The sequence below is a fragment of the Neoarius graeffei genome, chromosome 22 (genome assembly GCF_027579695.1).
Source record: "Neoarius graeffei isolate fNeoGra1 chromosome 22, fNeoGra1.pri, whole genome shotgun sequence".
Classification (NCBI taxonomy): Eukaryota; Metazoa; Chordata; class Actinopteri; order Siluriformes; family Ariidae; genus Neoarius; species Neoarius graeffei.
In genome coordinates this window covers 36064406-36091061 of record NC_083590.1, presented here as the reverse complement: position 1 = coordinate 36091061, position 26656 = coordinate 36064406, and the positions used below count along the sequence as shown (strand labels likewise).

Genomic DNA, 26656 nt, shown 5'->3' with positions numbered 1-26656 from the left:
TTGAGAAAACGTACTCAGATTTATTCAATAACGAAATGAATAGCAGTCTATTTTTTTTTTACAGAATGCACAATGGAGAATATTCTAATAATAAAAACATACAAATGTATTTTCAAAAAATACATACGAATAGTCAAAACCTGAAAAACCAAAAAGTGTAAATCATAAAGGGTCCTCAAGGTTGTTCTCTACGGTGCAGGTCTTCCTGAAATGGTGCCTTTATTTGATGATCTAAAGCAGCCCCTGCCTCTTCAGATCCTCATAGGTCTTCTTATTGACCACGTTTCCACTGGAGTCCTCATACTCCTCCTGAGAGAGAGAGAGAGAGAGAGAGAGAGAGAGAGAGAGAGAGAGAGAGAGAAATGGGGGGGAAGAAAAAAAAAGCATGATAAGGGTAAAAAGGGTGGTGGGAGAAATTACCATAAAATGCACCCATTTATTTTCTGGTTCATCAATTGAAATATTCATTTTGTTTAAAAAATAAACTTAATTAAAAAAAATTCACATATCTAAATAAATAAATAAATAAATAAATAAATACGCACAAAAACCATATGTTCTGGTTCTTTATCAATTTAAAGATTCCTTTTGTTTTTAAAATAAATAAACCATAAAATGCACCCATTTATTTTCTGGTTCTTTATCAATTGAAATATTCCTTTTGTTTAAAAAATAAACTTAATTTTAAAAAAAAATTTACATATCTCAATAAATAACAGGGTTTCTGCAGGCTTGAACAAGTTCAATTTAAGACTTTTTAAGACCATAACAGGTTAAAATTTAAGACTTATGCCGCACAAAAAAAATAAAGAAAATTGGGAGAGCCTGAATTACTTTCGAAATAACAAAATTTATTATCATTCGCCAATGAACTCATTACATCCCTAGGGTGCGCTCTTGCATTAATGAGGAACTAAGCTGCAGTGGAGCCAAAGACATCCCGCAAATCACTTGAGGATGAGGCATTCGATTCCGTACGGTTTGTGTGTTGTAACGTTACAGTTTGCACGGAGTTAGCTGATACACCGTCTCGAGACGTGCTTGGACCTGACAACGGTGAACAAAACTGAGTGATGGCATGCGAATGTTGCAGACTTTTATGGGCAGCCTGGTGCTTCTCCGTTTTCGCGTGCAATTCCGGTGCCTTTACACCCAGGGTGCCGAGTTTGAGTGTTCTTTTACACAACGTGCAGTACACCTCAAACGGATTGTTTGGTACACGTTTTAACCAGTCTACGAAATCATTGCGTTCAAGCCAGCAGTCGTTAAACTTACATTTGCCCATTTTGCTACAAACCGTGACAATAGGGCTGTGCGATATGGGGAAAAAATGAATATCCTGATACATTTTCTCCATTTCACGATATACGATATATATCTCGATACATTGAAATCTCCTCTAAAGGACCCCATGAAATCTAACTTTTACTCTTTACTGTTTTCACTACAATCCCTGCAGATTAAATAACATTCTTGGTTAACTTTACAGGTGGTTTTCAACACCACATTTTAAATTGTCATGTTGGTGATTAATCACAATTGAATTGAAATAAGACTATTTTTATTCAACAAAGATGTGGCACAAACTGCAAAAACAATCTTGAAAATTGCAACAAAGGGGCAATACAATACAGAGCTGCTCAGAGCTCAAACCAATAAAGTGCAAGCTCAACACTGAGAAAGACATTTAGCCTAAATAAGAGAAGTGCTCATTCATTAAATTATTGAAAAAAAAAAAAAAATAGATCTCCAAGCTATTAACCTGACTACTGAGAACCACTGGAACATTCACAATAGAGAGAGAGAGAGATTGAGGGAGAGAAGAGAGAGATCTGCAAAACATCATTTTTCTCTTTGCACACATTTGAACTGAATGTTTTCTGGCTCTGCCTCTCAGATGTGTATAATTCCGGTATTGCCTTCTCTGTAAAATGTCTGCGACCAGGCAGCTCATATTTGGGATCGAGTGTGTTTAGTAATTTTGGAAGCCTGGTTTTTCCACTATACTAACTGGGATCATGTCTTCGGCAATGATGTTAGTGATTGCATCCGTTATAGCTCTCCATCTCTGACTCGTTTTCTCATATGGGGGGGCTTTGGAGAACGAGGCCGCTATGGTCATTTGTTTAGCTCATGGGGGGTTTCAGCTCGTGGGGGGTTTCAGCAGTTCGGAGTTTAGGAGACTCTTCATACTGTACCGGGTGAGTTTTCAAGTAACGAAACATATTTGTCGTGCTGCTGCCTTTCGTGATGACAGGTTTTTTTGCACACTTTACAAACTGGCATTTGCTGTTCCACGTCCTCCTCGCGATATCCAAAAAATGCCAGATGACTGACCCCTTACTAGTTCTTTTAGGAACCAATTCGTCTGCTTCCAGTTTTAATTTGTCACTGAAATTGACAGAGCTTACACGGTAGCCTACGCAACACCAGCAATTGCACGAACTGAGTCAGCACTGTAAACCGGAACCAGGAAATCTTCCCGCCGGCAGTGTTGCCAGATACTGCTGACGTTTTCCAGCCCAAAATATGTTCAAAACCCGCCAAAACGCACTTAAAACCGCCCAATCTGGCAACACAACCGAAACTAGAAAATCTTCCCGGAAGTTCCTTTCAGCACCGAGATGCTAACCAATCCCGGGTGACATCTAGGTGCTGAAAGGAACTTCCGGGAAGATTTTCTACATGCAGAATAATTCTGCACGTAACCAAGGTCTTAAATTACCCAAATGAGGTTCTATTTCGTTTCTACTGACCGCCAGAGGCGGTGCTTTCAGCACATGGATATCCATCACACGAACGTGCAGGTCGAGTAATAGTAACAACAAAGTCACGTGTGACCTGGGTGACGTCACCCCGTGACCCCGGCATAAAAGACCGGTAAACCCAGGAAGTGACCTCTTACATCTTCTCGCGTTTGCAGGTTGCGAGTTGGATTGAAATTTGGACAAAGCGCTGTGGTAGTTTCGTTACCCGTAGGGTTGGGGCTGTGCTTATGCATCCTCCAAGAAACTGCGCTAAGTCCACCAACTCTTTTCTTCTTGTCGTTATATTCGTATTGATTTATTCCTCCGTAAGCTGAGCGCTCTCGCTCGGTGGAGTTAGCTGATTAGCCCTCCGGGGCGGTGTCCTCACCGCTGGAGGCCGGCTTGTTTTCGCTTCAGGTAAGCGGGTTTCATTTATTTAAATTAAAGCGGCGTTCCTCTCGCCGCTGTTTATCAGTTCTGCGGCGCTCGGCGCCTATCCTTGTTAATATTATTAACCACCTTGTTTTCTGTAGCCTCGCCGCCGGCCTGTTCACAGGCCGGCTGTCTTGTGTGTTGTATTCGTATTGATTTATTACTCCGTTAAGCTGAGCGCTCTCGCTCGGTGGAGTTAGCTGATTAGTCCTCCGGGGCGGTGTCCTCACCGCTGGAGGCCGGCTTGTCTTCATTCAGGTAAGCAGTTTTCATTCATTTAATTTAAAGCGGTGTTTCTCGCCGCTGTTTATCAGTTCTGTGGCGCACTGCGCCTATCTTTGTTAATATTATTAACCGCCTTATTTTGTGTAGCCTTGTCTCCGGCCTGCTCACAGGCCGGCGGTCTTGTGTGTTGTATTGTTTGTTACTCCGTTAAGCTGAGCGCCCTCGCTCGGTGGAGTTAGCTGATTAGTCCTCCGGGGCGGTGTCCTCACCGCTGGAGGCCGGCTTGTCCTCATTCAGGTAAGCGTTTTTTTATTTATTTAATTTAAAGCAGTGTTTCTCGCCGCTGTTTATCAGTTCTGTGGCGCACTGCGCCTATCTCTGTTAATATTATTAACCGCCTTATTTCGTGTAGCCTTGTCTCCGGCCTGCTCACAGGCCGGCGGTCTTGTGTGTTGTATTCGTATTGTTACTCCGTTAAGCTGAGCGCTCTCGCTCGGTGGAGTTAGCTGACTAGCCCTCCGGGGCGGTGTCCTCGCCGCTGGAGGCTGGCTTGTTGTCGCCCAGGTAAGCGGTTTTCATTCATTTAAACTAAAGCGGCGTTTCTCGCCGCTGTTATCAGTTCCGTGGCGCACGGCGCCTATCCTTAACATTATCAACCGCTTTGCTTTGTGTAGTCTTGTCTCCGGCCTGCTCACGGGCCGGCTGTCTTGTGTGTTGTATTTGTATTGCTGTTACTCCGTTAAGCTGAGCGCTCTCGCTCGGTGGAGCTAGCTGACTAGCCCTCCGAGGCGTGTCCTCGCCGCTGAAGGCCGGCTTGCTTTCGTTCAGGTAAGCGGTTTTCATTCATTTAAATTAAAGCGGTGCTTCTCGCCGCTGTTTATCAGTGCTGTGGCGCACGGCGCCTATCCTTGTTAATATTCCCGACCACGGGTGTGTTCGCCCGGTCGTTTTTCATTACCGCCTGATTGTTTATTTTGGGCTGCTTACTTGGGGTGTTGGGCTGCTTACTTGGGGTGTTCTCGCCCTATTTAAGTTCCCTTCTGCCAGCCAGGCGTCATGGACCTCTTCTCTCGCTGCGCCAACTGCTGGTCCCCCTCGAACCGGAGGACGGCCACCGCGAGTGCCCCTCATGCCTGGGTATTGATCACCTGCGGCAGGGGCTGACGGACATGGCCTGCGCAGACTGCATGTGCCTGAGCGTGGCTGCGCGGACCGCCAGGCTGGCTCGGCTGGATTCTCCATCTGACATCCCCCGGGCCTCGGGGGGACAGGACACGGTGTCGGCTGCAGCAGCGGGGCCCAGCAAGCGCCGTGGGCTCCCCCACACGTCTTCGCTTCTAAGGCGAAAAAGAAGCGCTCGGGTGATTTGGCTCAGAAGGTGGAGGTGATGTCCACCGAGCTGGAGGAGATGAAGGCCCTGCTGGCGAATCTTCAGCCTCCGCCACAGGGGGCAGTGTTCCCGCAGCCACCCCTTCTGCCTGGCAGCCCGACTGTTCACCATCACCACCGCTTCTGTCACCGGCCGTTGATGCACGCGGCCTGGATGAACTGTCGATCCGGGCTTCGGAGAGCTTTGACTGCGGTGGGTCCGATGGTCACGGCTCCACCTCTCCGGCCGGTTCCCAGGCCACCAGCCATGGCACCGTGGCAGCGTCGGAAGGCGGATGCTCATCCATCCAGCCAACGCTGAGGGCTGCATTGGCCCGTCTGGGGTTGGACACGCCCCGGTGGCCCAGCATCAGAGCGCTTTCTTCAGAGGTCCCACATAGCCTTCCTCGTTGTCTGTTCCGCCCTCGGCCTCATACATCGAGGAGTTACAGAGGTGTTGGGCGGACCCTAGATGCCTTCCCACCTCCCTAGTGACTGCAGGGCCCTGGCGGCAATGCAGGACACCCCTACCTATGGCCTCCTGCAGATGCCCAACATTGAGAAGCGGCTTTCATTCATTTAAATTAAAGCGGTGTTTCTCACCGCTGTTTATCAGTTCTGTGGCGCACAGTGCCTATCCTTGTTAATATTATCAACCGCTTGTTTTGTGTAGCCTTGTCTCCGGCCTGCTCACGGGCCGGCTGTCTTGTGTGTTATATTCGTATTGGCTGTTACTCCGTTAAACTGAGCGCTCTCGCTCGGTGGAGTTAGCTGACTAGCCCTCCGAGGCGTGTCCTCGCTGCTGGAGGCCGGTTTGTTGTCGCTCAGGTAAGCGGTCTTCATTCATTTAAATTAAAGCGGTGTTTCTCGCCGCTGTTTATCAGTTCTGTAGCGCACGGCACCATCCTTGTTAATATTCCCGACCACGGGTGTGTTCGCCCGGTCGTTTATTTTTTATTTCCGCCTGATAGTTTATTTTGGGCTACTTACTTGGAGCGTTCTCGCCCTATTTAAGTTCCCTTCTGCCAGCCAGGTGTCATGGACCCCCAGACGCTGGAGGGGACGGGCGCGGCATCACGGGAGCTGTGTGACGCGGCTCCAGGCCTTTGCCTACTCGTCGCGGGAACTGGGCCGGCTGATGTCGTATCTCGCCCTCGGCCGCCAGCAGATATGGCGGGCACAGTCCCCTCTGGCCGAGCCCGACCGGCGTGTGCTGCACTCTCTCCCTGTTGTCCCCGGGGAGCTGTTTGGCGAAGCCACTCAGCAAGCCCTGGATCGGAGTGCCCAGGTCATCTAGGCGTAACAGCAGTTCGCTGGCCCCCGCCAGGCCCACCACCATGGCAATGCTGCCCAGTCCTTCAGGGGGCCCACACCGACTCTGTCTCGGCCACGCACCCGCCAGGAGACCAGACGGGTTGATGACTTTCGCCGCCCCACCACCTCCCGGACCCGCGGTGCCGCCCCCTACACCCAGTCCACTCCTCGTCGCCCCCATGGTGACCGACGGGGGCGCTCTGGACGGCGCTGACATCAGCGCGCCGGCGGTCGGCCGCTTTTCCAGCGAACAGCTCCAAAGCTGGAGAGCGTTGACCCCTGGGTGCTGGTGACCCTCACCGAGGGTTACCGCATCCAGTTCTGCCGCCGTCCACCACGTTTCACGGGGTCAAACACACCACCGTGAGCCATCCGGGGAAGTCCCTCGTCCCCCGGCAGGAAATCGCCACCCTCCTGGAGAAAGGAGCAGTCTCTCCCGTCGACAGGCAGAGACAGCAAGGTGGGTTCTACTCCAGGTATTTTCTGGTTCCGAAGGACTGCGGTATCCGCCCGATCCTCGACCTGAGGTCCCTCAATTCCCACTTGAGGACCATGAGATTCCGCATGCTGCGTACAGTGGATGTCTTACACCACATCCAGGCGGGCGACTGGTTTGTCACCTTCGACCTGAAAGACGCCTACTTCCATGCTCCCATTGTGCCACACCACAGGCAGTTCCTGCGGTTTGCCTTCGAGGGCCAGGCTTTCGAGTTCAATGTTCTGCCCTTTGGGATATCGCTGGCACCCCGTGTGTTCACCGGGTGTGCGGCAGCGGCATCGGCACTACTTCAGGCAAGGGGTTTGCGTGTCCTGCCTTACCTGGACGACTGGCTCGTCTGTTCACGGTCAGCAGCTCAGGCCCGCACCAACATCGCGACTGTGCTCTCGCATGTCGTAGAGCTGGGGCTCAGGGTGAATTACAAGAAGAGCTCGCTGGTGCCCAGCCAGGAGACGACTTTCTTGGGCATGCACCTGGATTCAAGGTCGTTGATGGTAACCCCCTCCCAGACCAGGATCCACAACATCCGCCTACTGCTTGGCCGCTTCGGACGGGGTAGGTCACTCGCCCTGAAGACCTTTCAGCGCCTGCTGGGCATGCTTACGGCAGCCTCCTCTCTGGTCCCGCTGGGACTTCTGGACTTACGCCGCTTCAGAGGTGGTTCAACGGTCTCCACCTCCACCCGGTGCTGCACGGGCGCAGCACATCAACGTGCTGGAGCTACGGGCTGTGTTCCTCGGCCTACAGCACTTCCTCCCAGGCCTGACCGGCAGACACGTTCTGGTGCGGACGGACAACGCTACGGTAGTGTACTACATCAACCACCAGGGAGGCACAAAGTCCCTCCAGTGCTTGAAAGTGGCTAGCCAACTTCTGCGGTGGGCCCATCGACATCTCTTGAGCCTGCGTGCCATGTACTTGCCAGGCACTGCCAACAGGGCAGCAGATCTGCTGTCCCGCCAGGACCCCGATCCCGGGGAATGGAGACTCAACCCAGCGGTGGTTCTCGCCATCTGGAAACGTTTTGGCAGGGCAGAGGTGGACCTCTTTGCCTGCCAGGAGTTGACACACTGCCCTCTGTGGTTCAGCCTCCACGGCCCCAGTCCCCTGGGCCAGGATGCGCTGGCGCATGCTTGGCCGAGGCAACTGCTGTATGCCTCCCCCCCCCTCTGCTGCTGATCGTGCCAACCCTACACAGGGTTGCGATGGACCACCACGGGCTGCTGCTTGTCGCCCCCCCGGTGGCTGGGCCGAGTGTGGTTCCCAAGTTGCTGCAACTTCTGAACGGCGACCCCTGGTGCCTGCCCGTGAGGACTGACCTATCACAGCTGGGAGGGCAGATCTGGCACCCGGATCCAGCCCGTCTGCAGCTCTGGGTATGGCCGCTGAAGGGCCGGACCCCCTGCGAGGTCCTTGTGAGCCGGCAGTGGTCAACACCATTGCAAGCTCTCGGGCACCCCCCACCAATGCCCTCTATGCCAACAGATGGAGGCTTTTCTCCAACTGGTGCTTAACTCGGGGGGAGGAGCCTACATGCTGCTCCCTGCCGACCATTCGACTGTTCCGCCAGTCTCTGCTTTGATAAGGGTCTTACCCCTGCCACCATCAAGGTCTATGCAGCTGCCATCTCTGCTCAGCATGCCAGAGTTGGGGGAAGGACCGTGGGGTCCCACGCCTTGGTGGCACGTTTCTTGAAGGGTGCTCTCCGGTTGAGACCCCCCCCCGACGGAGCCGGGTACCCACATGGGACCTTCATTGGTGCTGCAGGCCCTCTGCGACGCACCGTTCTGAGCCCCTGCTCACGGCAGACATTTCATGGCTCTCCCTGAAGACTGCTTTTCTTCTGGCCATTACATCGACGAGGCGCGTCGGGGAACTACACGCGCTGTCAGTCAGTGGGGAGTGCCTGCAGTGGCACTCCGGCGACAGTGGGGTCACCCTGTGGCCTAACCCCTCTTTCCTCCCGAAGACCCTCTCCGCTACCTTCGTCAACCAGCCCCTTAGCCTTGCGGCGTTCGAGGCGGGCCATGGTGAGAGGTCGGAACTTTTGTGCCCAGTTCGCGCCCTCAGGGTGTACGTGTCGCGTACAGAGGGCTTCCGTAGGAGTGACGCCCTGTTTCTGTGCCACACAGGACCAACGAGGGGTCTGGCGCTCTCTAAGCAGAGGCTATCCAAGTGGATAGTCGAGGCCATATTACATGCCTACAGGCACAGTGGCTTCCCGATTCCTCCGGCTGTCAGGGCGCACTCTGCACGGGGCGTGGTGGCCTCATGGGCATCACTGAAGGGCGTGCCCCTTTCAGACATATGCAGCGCAGCCTCCTGGGCTTCCAGCTGCACCTTCACCAGGTTTTACCGTCTTAATGTCGTCCCACATAATCCTGTGGTGACGGCTGTCATTCCAGGCCCGTCGCAGCAGCACTGGGTACGGGTAGGCACTCCTCATGACCTGGTTGGTATTAGTCATCCATGTGCTGAAAGCACCGCCTCTGGCGGTCAGTAGAAACGAAATAGAACGAGGGTTATGTATATAACCGCGGTTCTATGAGTTTCGGATGACCGCCAGAGCTTGGCAGTCACTCGGAGTGTACACGAGAAGATTTGCCAAGAGGTCACTTCCTGGGTTTACCGGTCTTTTATGCCGGGGTCACGGGGTGACGTCACCCAGGTCACACGTGACTTTGTTGTTACTATTACTCGACCTGCACGTTCGTGTGATGGATATCCATGTGCTGAAAGCACCGCCTCTGGCGGTCATCCGAAACTCATAGAACCGCGGTTATATACATAACCCTCGTTTTAGACCAACAGTGCAAAATATCTCTGTATTTTAGACTTTTTTTAGGCCTAAAATTGAAAATGTGTAATTTTAGACTTTTTTAGACTCCGCGGACACCCTGAAATAAATAAATAAATACGCACAAAAACCATATATTCTGGTTCTTTATCAATTGAAATATTCCTTTCTTTAAAATAAATAAATAAATAAATAAATAAATAAAAGCCCCATCTGCCCACAACCTTCTGTTACATATTCTGAAAACTAACAGTATTTAACCCACATTTGTCCAGTAAATGGAGTAAAATATGATCGCCTATTAACTAAAATATGCCTTGCATTAAAAATGAAAACATTAAGAACAAACAGGCCTTTTCTTAATAAACTTTTATCAACATTTGTACTTCCTCCATTTGCTTCTTTTTTCTTTATCTTTCAGCAGTCTGTAAAGAGAGGGCTCCTATTTCCTGTTCAACCTGTTTGGACACTCAATCACACAGCACCCTTTCGCATTTTGGATCGGTTTGTATGCGTTTTCGTGGCATTCGAGCTGTGTTACTTCCACACAGAGTGAAGCCACATGCATTCCTGCTATTTTACATTATTGTACTCTCTGCTGTCTCGACAATGCCATTAAAGCTAAGAGGAAAAAAAATTAGATTACACAGCCTGATAATCATGACTTATTTTTATTTCTTTGATTCCAATCATCGTTAATTTATCATCACGATTTATCATCATATGATATATTGTTACATGCCTAATCAGTTCCTTTTGTGATTAGTGGATGTAAAATAAGAACTTGCCTCTGTGTCCGGCTGCCACCTCTCTAATGCCTTCTGTGACTTCAGCTTTGACCAAACTATTGGAAAAAAGACACAAGGAGAAAACAGGAACATTCATTCCACACCTCTTCTGGCATTTCATTCATCATGCATGCTTTGGGTAGTTTCAAATTAAATACGAACATTCAGCGTTTAAAAAATGAACTTAAAGCAAGACGGCCTTCCGATTTCATAAAAATTTAGTTCCCTCTGAAATTTGGTCATTGTGATGCATGTTTATTTCTGTACTCTCTCACAAAAACAAACAGGCCATTCTGTGACTGGGAAGTTATCTGAGTGGATAAATAAATGTGCATGAAATCGCTCGCTTCTTCGCGCAGTCAAGAAGACAGAGGAAGTCCATTGACCGTGCACTGACATCATTGTCACTAAACGAACAGCTGATCACACCGAGGTGCTCGCTGAGCACCGATATTTATTAGTTCGGTCCTGCATTTCCTTTCCTTCGTATATAACATAACGTCTTTTCTTCTCGCTTTCTTTCCGTTACTGTAGTCGGTCTTTCACGTTTCATTTGCACACTCGCGTCCTCCATTTTTCTCTCCCGTTTTAGGTTTGTATCCCACAATGCCTTGCGTGAACGGGGAAAGCCCACCACGATCATGCATGATGTAGTACAGGGCTCGAAATTTTTTTTTTTTTTTCCACCAGCCAGCCGGACTAGTTCCCTTCCAAAGTAACTCGCCAAACAGAAAATCAACTCACCAAAATTTGTTCATGTATGAATTTTACTTCTGTCAAAAATAACTTAAAAAAAAAAAAAAAAAGGAGTAGTTACCATTGTTCATGACTAATGTGCATTTATTTCAAGACCCGAGTATTTTGATACTGTTGTTAAATACATAAATGAGAACAACACAGAGCACCATAATATAATATCAACAAATAATAATATATTGGAAAACTTGGCGACTTGGTGTATGAGTATTGAAAGCAAATATACTTACTATCATGACTATAGCACCCAAAATATGTCCAACATGCTTTCTGTATTTAACCATTTATGAGAGAGAAAGCATTAGGAGCTTCATACTGACTAGGAATCAACTTGAAAAAAATAAATTACTCCATAAAAATCATATCGCAGCCAAGGCCTACCCTGCGCCCACGTTTGCTTACAAGTCCTTTGTCGTTTCTCCTCTTCAGACCGAGGTCGCTTTGTCCCCGTCTCTGGCGGTTTCTGTACGCCTTTCAGAAAATTCCACATCGCAACGTAGCTTTGGCAGATGTAGATGTAAACAACAACAAAAACACGTGTTTAAATGGGCAATAATGCAGCCACGTCTATTGAATTTGATAACGTGATGTAGCAGCGGGGGCGTGGCCAAGCGTCAGTCTGTGAATGGAGGGCGGAGTCAAGGAAGGTAAGTGGTGGAATCATTGCACCTGTTGGGGATTAACCTGTGTTTGTGTGTCTTCCCCAGTGACCGCGCCCTTTAAAAGGAGAGGAGAGCAGAGAAAGGGAGCTCTCTCTCTCTCCCCAACCAGAACATGCGAGTGCGCACAGCTGGGAAGTGATAAAAGGCTGAAAAGCTAGCAATAAATAGTTCATTGAGAACTCCGTTCTGGCCTGCCGTGCTTCTGTGCTCCACCCACCTGGTCCAATACTACACGTGATTACTGCGATATTCAACGAGATGCGTTATACGCATGCGCAGTAGTGAAAAAACCGACAGCCTGACTCGTACACGATATGATTCGGAATTCTTCGGTATTTTCCGTCCTGCTAATAAACACATCGATTAACACAGACGCGGCACACGCTTAATACGTGGCGGCTTTAGTTGACGGTGTGTCTGAATCTTCGCTTCATATATATTTTTTATTTTCAACTAGCCAGCCAGGCTGCCGAGTGACAGGAGTTACCCGCCAAATGACAAATTAAGTCGTCTCGGGCGACCGGACCACCGCGAATTTCGAGCCCTGTAGTATCTTGTACTGCGTCATGGTGAAGCAGGAAAAAATACTGGAGAATTTAAGGCCACGTGGAGTCTAATCATTTTAGTATGCAATCAGTAAACAGGAGCATCGTGTTAAAATATCCACGTTGCTCCTGTACCACAGGTTAAATAAGAGTCTGGATTTTCCTCCCTTTCACTTCTGGGAGTAACCAGACATTTGCTGAGGAACAAATTTACATTAAGGAGGTCTGTCGTCACCAATAGCAAACTTTCACCATGTAAAGGGTTTCCTCAGATCACCACACGCACACTTCACCAAAGGCACGCTAAAACACTCGGATCTATTATCTTAGACAGTTAGAAATGGTGAGTAACTGGACTCACGGGACACTGCATCCTCGATCTGGGTGACGTTGGCAAAGTGGGCGGTGTTAGGGATTCCCAAGCAGCGCATGCCATGTGCATGTCTCCACTCCTGCGAGAGACGGAAATTAATTTTTTTTTATTCACGGTAAGCAGGAAATATTACTGCAACACACAATGCACTGGATCAGTAATGTCTCAGATTACACACACACAAGCTGCATTTAACTCAGTGTAATTTGCAGCTAAATTACACCAGTATAAATACAGAAATAAAGAATGTTCTAGTAAAATAGTCGTCAGTCATTCGTGCGGGAACAAGTAAAAAAAAAAAAAACCCGATTGTCTAAAAATGTCATAAGTATTTAATACAGTATGTACTGTACACTGCAGCACTGTTCTTACTTCTGATTGGTCAGTAGGCGTTTTAAGATTTATTAATGAAGTTAAACTAATAGAAACGATGCAAAGTCCTTACAGCTGAAGTACGATGCTGCTTTCCAGCACGAAAGCTGAACAAACTCTACTATATCACCATGACGAAAAGGAATCCAAATCAAGCTGAACAGAAAGCAGCTCTGTAATCTACTCAGCTAAAATAAAACAAAGACGCTAATCTCTGATTTGATTTTAAACGAATCCCTGAAGTGAAATTAAAAGCAATTCAACTTGCTGCTTCAGTGAGGTAAGACAGGAAAGAAGCACTTACTGCAAAGTGTCTCTGGAAGGCTTTGGGTCCTCTGTACGTGTAGTTCCCACAGATTTCGCAGTTGTAGTTGATGTTTAGGCCATGAAGCTTGTATAGCCAGTACGGAATGGGCTAAAGAGACAGAATTAAAAACAAACACACAGTACAGTATGAGCATGCACTAAAAACCCAACCTCATGCCTTAATACAGACATGTATCTGTATACCAAGATATGATAACGACGACACCAAAAGGTGGTTCCCCCCCCCAGCCCTTTTAACAAGGGGTGCCAATAATTATGGACAGCACTGTATTCACTCACATTTGAAAAGGTTGGAGTAAAACACAGCCTGTTAACTAAAATACTCATTTTATTACAAATTAAAACAAGATCAACTGTGAGCTCCTGCTCACTTACGTATCCCCCCCGCGCTCGATATATCAGAACGCAAACAATCAAAGGAATAGGGCACTTCTTATTATGAATGCTGACTTAAACAAATAATTAACCCTGAAACGAGTAAATAAAGAGCAGCGTCTCTCCTCAGGGATTTCAAATAGCATCCTGGTAAACTGCCATTTTGAAATAGCATTTTGCTTCTTGAAATAGCTTCAAAATCCACGCTATAAGTTTCGTAAATGCATTCAGTCGTTAAACAGGAAGTCGATGTGTGACAATCCTGAAAACGGTACACACCGTATAGAACCCCAAGCTGAAGCTCGGTACCAAATATCAAGCAGTTATGATTTGTAGTTGCTGAGAAAAGTATTACGAAAACATTTAGAAATCCACGCTATATGTTTTGTAAATACATTCAGTCTGTAAACAGGAAGTCGATATGTGACAGACCTGAAAACGGTATACACGGTATAGAACCCCAAGCTGAAGCTCGGTACCAAATATCAAGCAGTTGTGATTTGTAGTTGCTGAGAAAAGTGTTACGAAAATGTTTATAAATCCACGCTATAAGTTTCGTCAATACATTCAGTCGGTAAACAGGAAGTGGATGTGTGACAGACCTGAAAACGGTATACACGGTATAGAACCCCAAGCTGAAGCTCGCTACCAAATATCAAGCAGTTGTGATTTGTAGTTGCTGAGAAAAGTGTTACGAAAATGTTTATAAATCCACACTATAAGTTTCGTCAATACATTCAGTCAGTAAACAGGAAGTCGATGTGCGACAGACCTGAAAACGGTACACACCGTATAGAACCCCAAGCTGAAGCTCGCTACCAAGTGGCTATGATTTGTGGTTGCTGAGAAAAAGGGGGTTTCGGACAGACAAAAACAAACCAGTATTTCCCCGTCGGAGCAGGGGTATTTTAAATAAATAATCATGACAAACAGGCATTTTATAAACTTTCATGAACATTTGTACAACCTGCGTTTGCTTCTCTTTTCTTTAGTTTACAGCTGTGTGCAAGTGAAAGCTCTGATTTCTTATTAAAATCTATTTGTATAATCACACTGTCCGCCTACAATGAAGTCACATGCATTCCCGCCAATTTAAATAACATTGGCTGGCTTTTTTTCGTGGTCCATCAGATATATTCCATTCAGCTCGCATGATATGGAGTCGAAGACGAGGAGCTGAATGGAATAGATCTGAAAGACCACATTATTATTATACATACATTCCTTTCGGGTGTTCAACGCGTCTTTCTCTTTCAAAATCTTCCGTATTTAACGAAGCAAACCTGGCGACCATGTTTGTCAGTCGCTCGTGAGTGCAGAACTTTTACATCTCTGACATGCAACACCATGTAATATCGTAAACCATACTCAACGCTCATTCTGCACTGGGTAGAGTGGTGTAATACATGTAGGATAAGCGATATGCTAACAATATCGCATGCTATCAAACCAAATGAATGGAACCCGCTAGAAGGGAATAGAACACATGCTTTTATTCCATTAAAGAAAAGGAAAAAAAAAAAAAAAAAAAAAAAGGGGGCCAGTGTGTATAATAATCCGAAATATGGATCGAGTCTTCATCGCTACTGGAATGAGGTGGTAGTTGTTTGAGTGGTTTAGCGTCACAGGAAGTCCACTTATTGTGCTTATTATTCATATATGAATATATTATTTTTATTCTATCCACATTCAATGGATATGAGCAATCGTGCGCTCTGATTGGCTACTCTAGTACTTGGATATCAGCTCATATACCGTGAGTAGAGAAAAACAAAATGGCGGAGCGTGTTGCTGAACTAACCGAGGACGAAATAAAAACTAAAAAACAAAACCGCATAAAAAAAATTTACAAGGGGGGGGGGGGGGGGGGGGGGGGGTGTTATGGTAAGAATGCCTCCCCCCAAGACTTATGAATTGAATTATCGATGAATTGTTTTGATAAATTTGGGTACTTTTCGTTTGTGAATGTGTCTAGATAATACAACCCCGATTCCAAAAAAGTTGGGACAAAGTACAAATTGTAAATAAAAACGGAATGCAATAATTTACAAATCTCAAAAACTGATATTGTATTCACAATAGAACATAGACAACATATCAAATGTCGAAAGTGAGACATTTTGAAATTTCATGTCAAATATTGGCTCATTTGAAATTTCATGACAGCAACACATCTCAAGAAAGTTGGGACAGGGGCAATAAGAGGCTGGAAAAGTTAAAGGTACAAAAAAGGAACAGCTGGAGGACCAAATTGCAACTCATTAGGTCAATTGGCAATAGGTCATTAACATGACTGGGTATAAAAAGAGCATCTTGGAGTGGCAGCGGCTCTCAGAAGTAAAGATGGGAAGAGGATCACCAATCCCCCTAATTCTGCGCCGACAAATAGTGGAGCGATATCAGAAGGAGTTCAACAGTGTAAAATTGCAAAGAGTTTGAACATATCATCATCTACAGTGCATAATATCATCAAAAGATTCAGAGAATCTGGAAGAATCTCTGTGCGTAAGGGTCAAGGTCGGAAAACCATACTGGGTGCCCGTGATCTTCGGACCCTTAGATGGCACTGCATCACATACAGGCATGCTTCTGTATTGGAAATCACAAAATGGGCTCAGCAATATTTCCAGAGAACATTATCTGTGAACACAATTCACCGTGCTGTCCACCGTTGCCAGCTAAAACTCTATAGTTCAAAGAAGAAGCCGTATCTAAACATGATCCAGAAGCGCAGACGTCTTCTCTGGGCCAAGGCTCATTTAAAATGGACTGTGGCAAAGTGGAAAACTGCTCTGTGGTCAGACGATCAAAATTTGAAGTTCTTTATGGAAATCAGGGACGCCGTGTCATTCGGACTAAAGAGGAGAAGGACGACCCAAGTTGTTATCAGCGCTCAGTTCAGAAGCCTGCATCTCTGATGGTATGGGGTTGCATTAGTGCGTGTGGCATGGGCAGCTTACACATCTGGAAAGACACCATCAATGCTGAAAGGTATATCCAGGTTCTAGAGCAACATATGCTCCCATCCAGACGACGTCTCTTTCAGGGAAGACCTTGCATTTTCCAACATGACAATGCCAAACCACATACTGCATCAATTACAGCATCATGGCTGCGTAGAAGAAGGGTCCGGGTACTGAACTGGCCAGCCTGCAGTCCAGATCTTTCACCCATAGAAAACATTTGGCGGTTCATAAAACGGAAGATACGACAAAAAGGACCCAAGACAGTTGAGCAACTAGAATCCTACATTAGACAAGAATGGGTTAACATTCCTATCCCTAAACTTGAGCAACTTGTCTCCTCGGTCCCCAGACGTTTACAGACTGTTGTAAAGAGAAAAGGGGATGTCTCACAGTGGGAAACATGGCCTTGTCCCAACTTTTTTGAGATGTGTTGTTGTCATGAAATTTAAAATCACCTAATTTTTCTCTTTAAATGATACATTTTCTCAGTTTAAACATTTGATATGTCATCTATGTTCTATTCTGAATAAAATGTGGACGTTTCAAAATTCCATATCATTGCATTCCGTTTTTATTTACAATTTGTCCCAACTTTTTTGGAATCGGGGTTGTAGAAAGAAAAAGAAAAAACAAAACAAACAAACAAACACAGGCTTGAAGACATGACGTTTGTCTTATGTTGAAAAACTCACATTTTTCATAAGAAGTACATCACGGATCTGAGTGATATTTAAATAACATTGGCTGGTTTTTTTTTCGTGGTCTATCAGATATATTGCATTCAGCTAGCATGATCATGGATACAAACGGTGCGCCTTTTGGCGGATGCCGCCTTTTTCACGGCTGTCTGGGGTACTTGTTTGAGTCGTGCAGATCCGATGAGTTGTTTTTTTTTTTTTGGGGGGGGGGGGCGTTGGAGTGTCTGATTATAATTTCATCAAAGTAAATTCTGTATTAAAATTACTAAGTAAGCAAATGCCGTTAGTCCATGAAACATAGGAAGTATAAGTATGAGAAGAAAACAGTAAATCAGAAAGCTGTGCAAGTAAAGCCAATTGGCTGCGCACCATTATCTGCTGCTGGCTGCACTTCACTGCACGCGCAAGGATTTCCATCAGTCCAACGCAAGTTACGTAATTGGCTTTACATGCGCAGCTTTCTGATTTACTGTTTTCTTCTCATACTTGTACTTCCTATGTTTCATGGACTGTAACGGCATTTGCTTATTTAGTAATTTTAATACAGAATTTACTCTGATGAAATTATAATCAGACACTCCAACGCCCCCCCCCCCAAAAAAAAAAAAAAAAACAACAACTCATCGGATCTGCACGATTCACACAAGTCCCCCAGACAGCCGTGAAAAAGGCGGCATCCGCCAAAAGGCGCGCTGTTTGCATCCATGCATGATACTGAACGAGTTGAAGACGAGTAGCTGAATGAAATGTATCTGATAAAGCCAATATTATTATTATGCACATACACACATTCCTTTCGGGTGTTCAACGCGTCTCTTTCAGAATCTTCTGTATTTAATGAAGCAAACCTGGCGGCCATGTTTGTTTACAAATTGTCCCAGTCGCTCACAAGCGTGGAAGTTTTACATCTCCGAAGTGTAATGTCATGTTGTCTTGACAACCATGCAATATCGTAAACCATATTCAATGCTCATTCTCCACTCGGTAGAGTAACGTAATACATGTAGGATAAGCGATACGCTAACAATATTACATGCCATCAAACCAAACCCGTTAGAAGGGAATAGAACACGTTTTTATTCCATGGAAGGGAAAAAAAATTTTTTTTAAATAAAAGGTGTCCTGGTATGTATAATAATGTATACGTGTTATTGCGTCCTCGGCTGTTAGGAAAAACGAAGACATTATGCAGCCTGATGATAACCGCAATTCATTTCCTAAAGCTCTATTCCTTTTCTTATCCACGAGCAGCTCATTTCAAACCCAGGGATGAGAATGGGACATTTAAAAAAAAAAAAAAAAAAAAAACTCTGAAATGTCTGCCAACTTTCCCACACACACATGCATACACATACATATATACACACATTTTTTTTTATATATATATATATATATATATATATATATATATATATATATATATATATAAAAAAATATATATACACACACTATACGTGTGTGTGTGTGTGTGTGTGTGTGTATATATGTGTGTGTGTGTGTGTATATATATATATATATATATATATATATATATATGAATATATAAGTAGTAATGATTAATTCATAAGTAGTAATGATTAATAATCAATAATAATTACTATTACTACTAATTATTATTAGTGGCTGTTAATATTATTCTTATTATATTAACAACACTGTTGTAGACGATAAGTAATAAAACTAAAAAACTTGTACAAATTATTTATATTGTACTTTATTTAGAATTATTGTATTTTCTGGAGTTCTTTTTAATTGAGTTTTGAAATAAAGGTTGTTTATATATTTATATTAAACTTGGTACAATAAACAAATGTTAATTATGTAAAAAAATGCTAATCATTATTATTATTTCCTATAAGCCCCATTTTCCACCTGACTCTTGTGCGCATGCGCGAACCCCCCTGCGTTTCACTCCAGAGCGCTTGACCTCTAACACGCACGCGCGCGCCTCGTGTCCGTGAAAAACCAGTTTCCCAGTGGGCGTGTCCCCCGCGCTGCGTTACCGGCTTTAAACACATTTGTGCGATCCAGCGCTTTTTATCGCAAACGATTCTCCTCCTTATTTTGGGGGTATTTGTCATCCCCCAACCACTTGTCGTTAAACAGACATCTTCCCATAATTATCAACGCTTTCTAGCGCCCACGTAAGCTACCTGCGCATCTCTCACTCTTCACAACCACCGCACCACACCACACTGCCTCCAGTAGCCTCCTAACGTTAGCTCTAGAGCTACAGAACGCACAGAACCAATGCTGCCCCCAAAAGGTGCGCTGGTCACTTCTAAAATTACGGTTAAAAAAATACCCCAAACCAGATGGAGACATTTCACTTGTTCGGTCCAATATTAAATTTAATATCGCCCTTTCGAAAATTCCAGTCATTCCAAACAATTTAAGACGTTTTTAGGCCTTGAAAACCAAAAGTTGTATTTAAGACTTTTTAAGGACCCGCGGGAACCCTGGCCTCACCTCGCGCCGACCCCTACCCCCCCGAAGTTCTCTCAACGGATTTACACATTTCACAAAAATGACATTTTCAGCAGGAAAAACTCGGAATTCCGCGGATCCGCAGAAAATTCTCATCCCTGCAAACCAGACCGTCTTGATGCGTCAGACTACGTTTAGGACGGACAAATACGTAACAAATCTGTTAGCTAGCCTAGTAGGTAAGAAAAAGCTCCGGTATACTTGTCCCAGTACCATGCTTTGGTTGCCTAGCAACAGGTTTCTTTTACTCATCTACTGAGGAACTATGCGTTTAAAAAGATAGAACGTGGCTGTCCCAAGACTCCGCTCAGTCGACTGAATTTTCCAGCGGAAGCTCTTCAGCGTTCTTCCTCAGATCTGAACTCACCTTGCCGTCCCAGCCCAGCGGCAGGTTTTTGGGATTGTAGATGATCTCGTTGTCCTCGTCTTCACTCTCGCTCTCGCTGGGTTGCTCTTCGTCGTCCTCTTCGCGCTCCTCGCCCGTCCTCGCCTGCTTCCTCTGAACGTTCTCGTGCGTCAGCTGCCTCTGCTCCTGCAGGACCGAGTCATGATCGATATTAGACTACTTCAGAGAGTGCTCTGATAATAAAATGTTGTCCAAACAATAGCATATAAAACGACGAGAGAGAGAGAGATACGGTTTCTCAACCGTCCTTTCAGCGTACCCCTAAAACCTCGACGTATTCGTAAATTTGCGCCTCCAGGAAACCGATCTCCTTGTTACGTTCCGTGTCCCTGTGAATAGATGACTTATGAAATGCTGTTTTCATACAAATCAAGCTAAAAGAGGTAGATTTTGGAAGGGGAAAAAAAAAAAAAGCTGAAACGCTTACTTCTTTGGTCCCTTGGCTTTTGGGTTTTTGGCGAACAGAGAAGGATCCAGTGACTCCAGGGATTTCCCTTTAGTGCTGAACAGTCTCTGTGCTCTTTCCTCGAGCGTCCTAAAGAAGGCACACGATACACACACACACACAATTTGGAGAAAATCACTGGATCCAGAACAGAGGCTGGTAAGAAAGACAGCGCGCACACACACACATACGGACACTCACCCACCACACTTTAAGCCCAGAGCCATGAGAGCAGACTTTAACCTGTCCAGACCAAGCGACGCCAACTCCTGAAATCAATCATACGGTCTGTTAATAAAACAGTCCACGTCTCCACCTGCTGGTTGATTAAATAATTTGCAACAAGCCTCGCATAATTATAGATGACGTGCAACCGTCCGCCATGATGGCGGATTTACAAAGCGACTCGGATAGCAGCCGCTGAAAGCGTGTCTGTAAACAATGCTGAATTTACTCACCATTACCACGACTTGAACGCTCAAGTGAAGATTCGATACAAAGAGAAGATAGAAGTGTGTAGTTTTGTAACCTGGGGGGCATCGTGGCTCTGGTGGATAAGGGGCCATACCATAAATCCGGGGACCCGGGTTCGATTCTGGCTCGAGGTCATTTCCCGATCCCTCCCCGTCTCTCTCTCCCGCTCATTTCCTGTCTCTACACTGTCCTATCCAATAATAAAGGTGAAAAAAAAAGCCCCCCAAAAAATCTTTAAAAAAAGTGGGTTAACCTATGAGTTTAAAGCAGGGATGCAAACGGCGCGCCTTTTGGCGGATGCCGCCTTTTTCACGGCTGAATCGTGCAGATCCGATTTTTTTTTTTTTTTTAGGGGGGGCCGTTGGAGTGTCTGAATAATTTCATCAAAGTAAATTCTGTATTAAAATTCCTCAAGCCGTTACAGTCCATGAAACATAGGAAGTATGAGAAGAAAACAGTAAATCAGAAAGCTGCGCACGTTTGCGCGGAAGCTGCGCAAATGTGCACAGCTTTGATTTACTGTTTTCTTCTCATACTTCCTACGTTTCATGGACTGTAACGGCTTATTTACAACCCCGATTCCAAAAAAGTTGGGACAAAATAACTGTTAACTGGTGACTCTAAATTGAGCGTAGGTGTGAATGTGAGTGTGAATGGTTGTCTGTGTCTATGTGTCAGCCCTGTGATGACCTGGCGACTTGTTCAGGGTGTACCCCGCCTTTCGCCCGTAGTCAGCTGGGATAGGCTCCAGCTTGCCTGCGACCCTGTAGAACAGGATAAAGCGGCTACAGATAATGAGATGAGAAATGAGATGAGTCAAACTCAAGGCATTTAGGAAACTGGATACAGCATCAGCAAGTGTGACAAGTGGTTTGTTTCATCTTACTACAGTATGTTACTGTTACATCTTGTGGTCAGTATCATATCACCTGTCAGGATGTGGTTTAGAGCAGGGGTTCTCAACTTTTTCTACTTCGAGGCCCACCTATTCATACTTGTGGTGGTAAATAAAAGTGTGACTTTTCATGGAAAACACAAAATTGTCTGGGTGACCCCAAACTTTTGAACGGTAGTGTAGATTAGTGTTTCGACTTTCCGGTTTTACTCCCATTCCCACAGGACATCATTACAGTGGTAAATATACGGTTTCCGGTGACAGTGTGAATGGGGTACTTGATTCAAACAAACTGAACACTTCGTACACCAAAGCAACCACTAATTACAGCTGCACGTCTTCTGAAATATACACGTCTCGCTCAGCTTTGCACATCTGGATCCTGATCTATTTGCAATCGTCCTGAGATAAAATAAATCAAATAAAAGGAGGCGACAGAAATGGCTGTGTGAGAAGTGAGTGCAAGCTTTACCTCCCATGAAGAGAAGGCAGACAAATCTAGATGAGCTCCAGCGTGGGTCAGAGCGCTGCTCGCCTCTTTCTGTTACACAGGGATGAGAATGGGACATTAAAAAAAAAAAAAAAAAAAAAAACCCTCTGAAATGTCTGCCAACTTTCCCACATAATATAATATCAGGGTTCTCCACGAGGGGTTTTAGAGGTGCGGGCCACCCCCCTTTCTGTGATTCCCGCCCCCGTTTAATTTTTGCCACCCCTTTACAAAAGGAAGAGACGTCCTTTTGTTTTCTTTATGACAGATAGCCTCTCTCTGTTGGAGTACCGACAACACCAGAGTGTGAAACTCATTGACCAGCAATTAGTTTAGTCAGTCTGACGATTATAGTCTAAGAAAAGCGTTTCACACTTCGGAGTTTTTGACACATTGTTCTTGCGCCGGGAGATAACACGCCTTTATAATAATGTGTGTGAATCGACACCAAGTTCGAGATAACTGTTATTGTTGGCAGAGAAATAAAGAATAAAAACAAAAAGTTCAAAGTTGGTGAGTTTAAATTACAATGTCATTTTTATTTTTTATCTTCTTAGACTGTTAAAGGGATAGTTCGGGATTTTTGACATGAATCTGTATGGCATCCCCATCAATAGTGTCGTGCAAACACACTGACTTACCCCTGACAGCATCCTGTGAGTCCAGTTCTTGTCCAGTTTTGGTCCAGACGAAAGTAGTCCGGCAAGTTTGTTGGGGTCACGAAAGTAAAACGTTTTTCGTCTCAAAACAGTACGTGTTCAAAAGAGTGATATATTTGCATCACAAAACCGCTGCCAAATAAAAAGTCAGACCTCGAAATCGCTTGGCACTGTTTTCTCTCCCTTCTTATCACTGCGCGCTGCCGGCTTCATCCAGCTGCGGCTCCAGCTTCAAGGATAAGCTGGAGCCGCATAAGTAGGAGTCCCGGCGGGTGGTTTGTATTCGATTCGTTTATATCCCGACCTTGTCAGCTGTCACATTTATGTTCATGGACCCGGTAAGCTGGTAAATATTTATTTTTTTCTTTACCAAATTCTAACAGAAAACGAGAGCGCCTGAAAGGGAAAACCGAGCCGCTTCGTGCATGCGCAGTAGGCTTGGTAGGACAAATCCAAATAGGAGTCATTCAGGATTCAGCCATGTTTTTGCTCCGTGTCATGGCTGAATCCTGAATGACTCCTATTTGTATAAATAGGGCACTACATAGGCAGCAGTGGTAGTTTCTTTTTCCCTGCCATGGAAGCACACTTGTATACTGAGGAGGAAAGCAATTTGCATTACAGCCGTGAGGCGGCTCGGCTCGGTTTTCCCTTTCGGGCGCTCTCGTTTTCTGTTAGAATTTGGTAAAGAAAAAAATAAATATTATTTACCAGCTTACCGGGTCCATGAACATAAATGTGACAGCTGACAAGGTCGGGAAATAAACGAATCGAATACAAACCACCCGCCGGGACTCCTACTTATGCGGCTCCAGCTTATCCTTGAAGCTGGAGCCGCAGCTGGATGAAGCCGGCAGCGCGCAGTGATAAGAAGGGAGAGAAAATAGTGCCAAGCGATTTCGAGGTCTGACTTTTTATTTGGCAGCGGTTTTGTGATGCAAATATATCACTCTTTTGAACACATACTGTTTTGAGACGAAAAACGTTTTACTTTCGTGACCCCAACAAACTTGCCGGACTACTTTCGTCTGGACCAAAACTGGACAAGAACTGGACTCACAGGATGCTGTCAAGGGTAAGTCAGTGTGTTTGCACGACACTATTGATGGGGATGCCATACAGATTCATGTCAAAAATCCCGAACTATCCCTTTAACTGGTGAACATGGATGGAGCAGCGTAAATATAGCCACGGAGCAGCGTAAATATAGCCACGGAGCAGCGTAAATATAGTTAAAACATCTTTTCAATGTACTTTACTCTCTAAAAAAAAATTATTTTTTCCAGTGGTGCCTGCAATTACATTTCTATTTCAAACAATGTCAGCTTTTGTGGAGCAGTGTGAATATAGTTAATACAAAAACTTTTCTGTACTCTTTTTGTAGTTTGCTAAATAAAAAATTATTTTTTCCAGTTCCATTTCAAACAATGTGTCTGAATATGATGTGTAAGTGTGTAATGTTTGATGTGTTTTGTACCAGTCCAATTGATTCCTCTATTCTAAATGATTACTATTTAAGAATATTTTATGCAAATGACATATGTAAATTTATGCAAATTGGTTACAAGGTCATCCGATTGACCCCCACCCCCCTATATTTTCAATCCGTGGAGAACCCTGAATATATATGAATGTTTTCAAATTCAATGATGGTTTAAAGCGTTTATAAAATTTAAGCTAACAAATCCCTACAGATATAATTTTATATAGATCTTGAGCGATAATGGAGATACCGTAACGATATATTAGATTCCTCCTGACTCTATCTTTGACAATTTAAGTAAAACGTACCTTTGTGCTTTTTTGTTTTGATGTGCTCCTGGATGTTTCTAGCTCCTCTGTTTCCATAATTGATCATATCTGAGCACAGAATACACAGAACCTTTCCCGGCACGGCCACTTTTCGGATATGGTCCGTCAGGCACGTCGCCACAGTTTGTGTCCCTATCTGCACGGTAACGCTACTATCGAGCCATGCCCATCGGAAACAGTTCTTTATCCCGTTCGATTTATCGATTTCCCTGGCACGATCCTCATTTTTGCGGTCCAAAACTTTTGCCATATTGGCGAAGTAACTTTGAAAACTAACCAAAATAACTAGAACAGGGGTGCCCACAATATTTTGATTCGTGAGCTACTTTTAAAATGACCATGTTAATATGATCTACTCGGACTAGGTTGTTACCACTACTAGGCCTACTATGACTACTAGTACTGCTACTACTACTACTACTACTACTACTACTAATAATAATAATAATAAACACTTGTTTTGATTTATAAACATTCATATGCAATTTGTTTAATAATATGCAAACATGCATACAAAAAGGTGACTGAAATTTACATTCAAATTATGTTAAATGCATAAGCTTTGTACTCCTAAACGTATTTTTGTTCAAATCACTGTTAACTTTTATAAACCGCAAACTACTAATAAGTAAACATGAAACAAGCCCACTGTAAAAAAAAAAAAAAAAAAAGGGCTACGTTTAGAAAAAAAAGTTAAATGCATCCAGACAGGCATTGTAAACCCCAAAACATTTTTGTTCACATCAATTGACTTTTGTATAGCCTGCTAGACAGAGATTTGACATTTACAACAATTTTATATAAAAACATTTTTCCTTCTTTTATATTTTTTTAAATTTTTTTTTTTTAACCGTGGAACTTAGCAACAGCACAACATTAATACATAGCATACTGATGTAGGCCCTAAATCAGATCTTAATCCGATGATGATCGGCACTGGAGGGAGTCAGAGAGGGCTGCATAGTCCGGACAGTAGCTGCTGGTAGCGAGCCTCAAGCAGGCCTCGAGATGATCGTCGGATATACTGGAGCGGTATTTGGACTTAATGATCTTCATATGCGAAAAGGCCGACTCGCACAAATAAGTGGAGCCGAACAATGCGGTTAAGGAGGTGGCACATTGCCGCATGTTCGGGTACTTCGCCTCCGTGAGTAAATTCCAAAACGGCCCATGCGCCCTTGACTTCAACTCGATGTCAGACTGCAGCATCAGCATCTCGTCTTGCACGGCAGACGTGTTCAGCTGAAACAGTGCCGCAACTTTAGAGGCGAGGGAATCCACCTCAGTATCTTCCCCGAATGGGTGGCACATGAATGTAGCTAGTGGCTCGAGCAAAGCAAAGTCTTGAAATCGCTTCTCAAACTCTGACTGGAGAATTTCAATCTGCTCAGTGTAGCGCACACTGTTAAGCTGCGCAAACGCCCTCCCTTGCATCTCCAGCTCCGAGACGAGGTTTCGGAAGTTTCCTAAATCACGGCGCTGCATCTTTGAAACCAGCAGTTTCATTTTACTGGTTGTCATGGTAACCTAATGTAACTTTTTTTTTGACGCAGCGCTTGGCTGACATTTCGCTTCAGGGAAAAAGCGAATTTGTTTACATGTAAAAATGACCACGACATTTTTTTTTTTTTAATTTCATAACAAATATATTAATATTTACATATCAATCATGAGATCTACCATCCCTGCCTTCGAGATCGACCGGTCGATCGCGATTGACGTAGTGGGCACCCAGGAACTAGAA

General features: G+C 44.9%; 1 protein-coding gene across 1 annotated transcript in view; it reads right to left on the bottom strand.

Moving 5' to 3' along the window:
* sf3a3 (splicing factor 3a, subunit 3) overlaps window positions 1-26656 on the bottom strand; it is a 52287-nt gene continuing 25631 nt past the window's right edge. Inside the window, exons 9-17 of the mRNA XM_060904773.1 lie at window positions 22424-22492; window positions 20784-20851; window positions 20565-20672; window positions 20397-20466; window positions 20099-20263; window positions 13183-13293; window positions 12495-12585; window positions 10171-10226; window positions 1-309 (exon numbers count right to left, since the gene is read on the bottom strand). Coding sequence (XP_060760756.1) covers window positions 232-309; window positions 10171-10226; window positions 12495-12585; window positions 13183-13293; window positions 20099-20263; window positions 20397-20466; window positions 20565-20672; window positions 20784-20851; window positions 22424-22492 — 816 coding nt within the window. The 3' untranslated portion in view covers window positions 1-231. The remainder of the gene's footprint in view (window positions 310-10170; window positions 10227-12494; window positions 12586-13182; window positions 13294-20098; window positions 20264-20396; window positions 20467-20564; window positions 20673-20783; window positions 20852-22423; window positions 22493-26656) is intronic.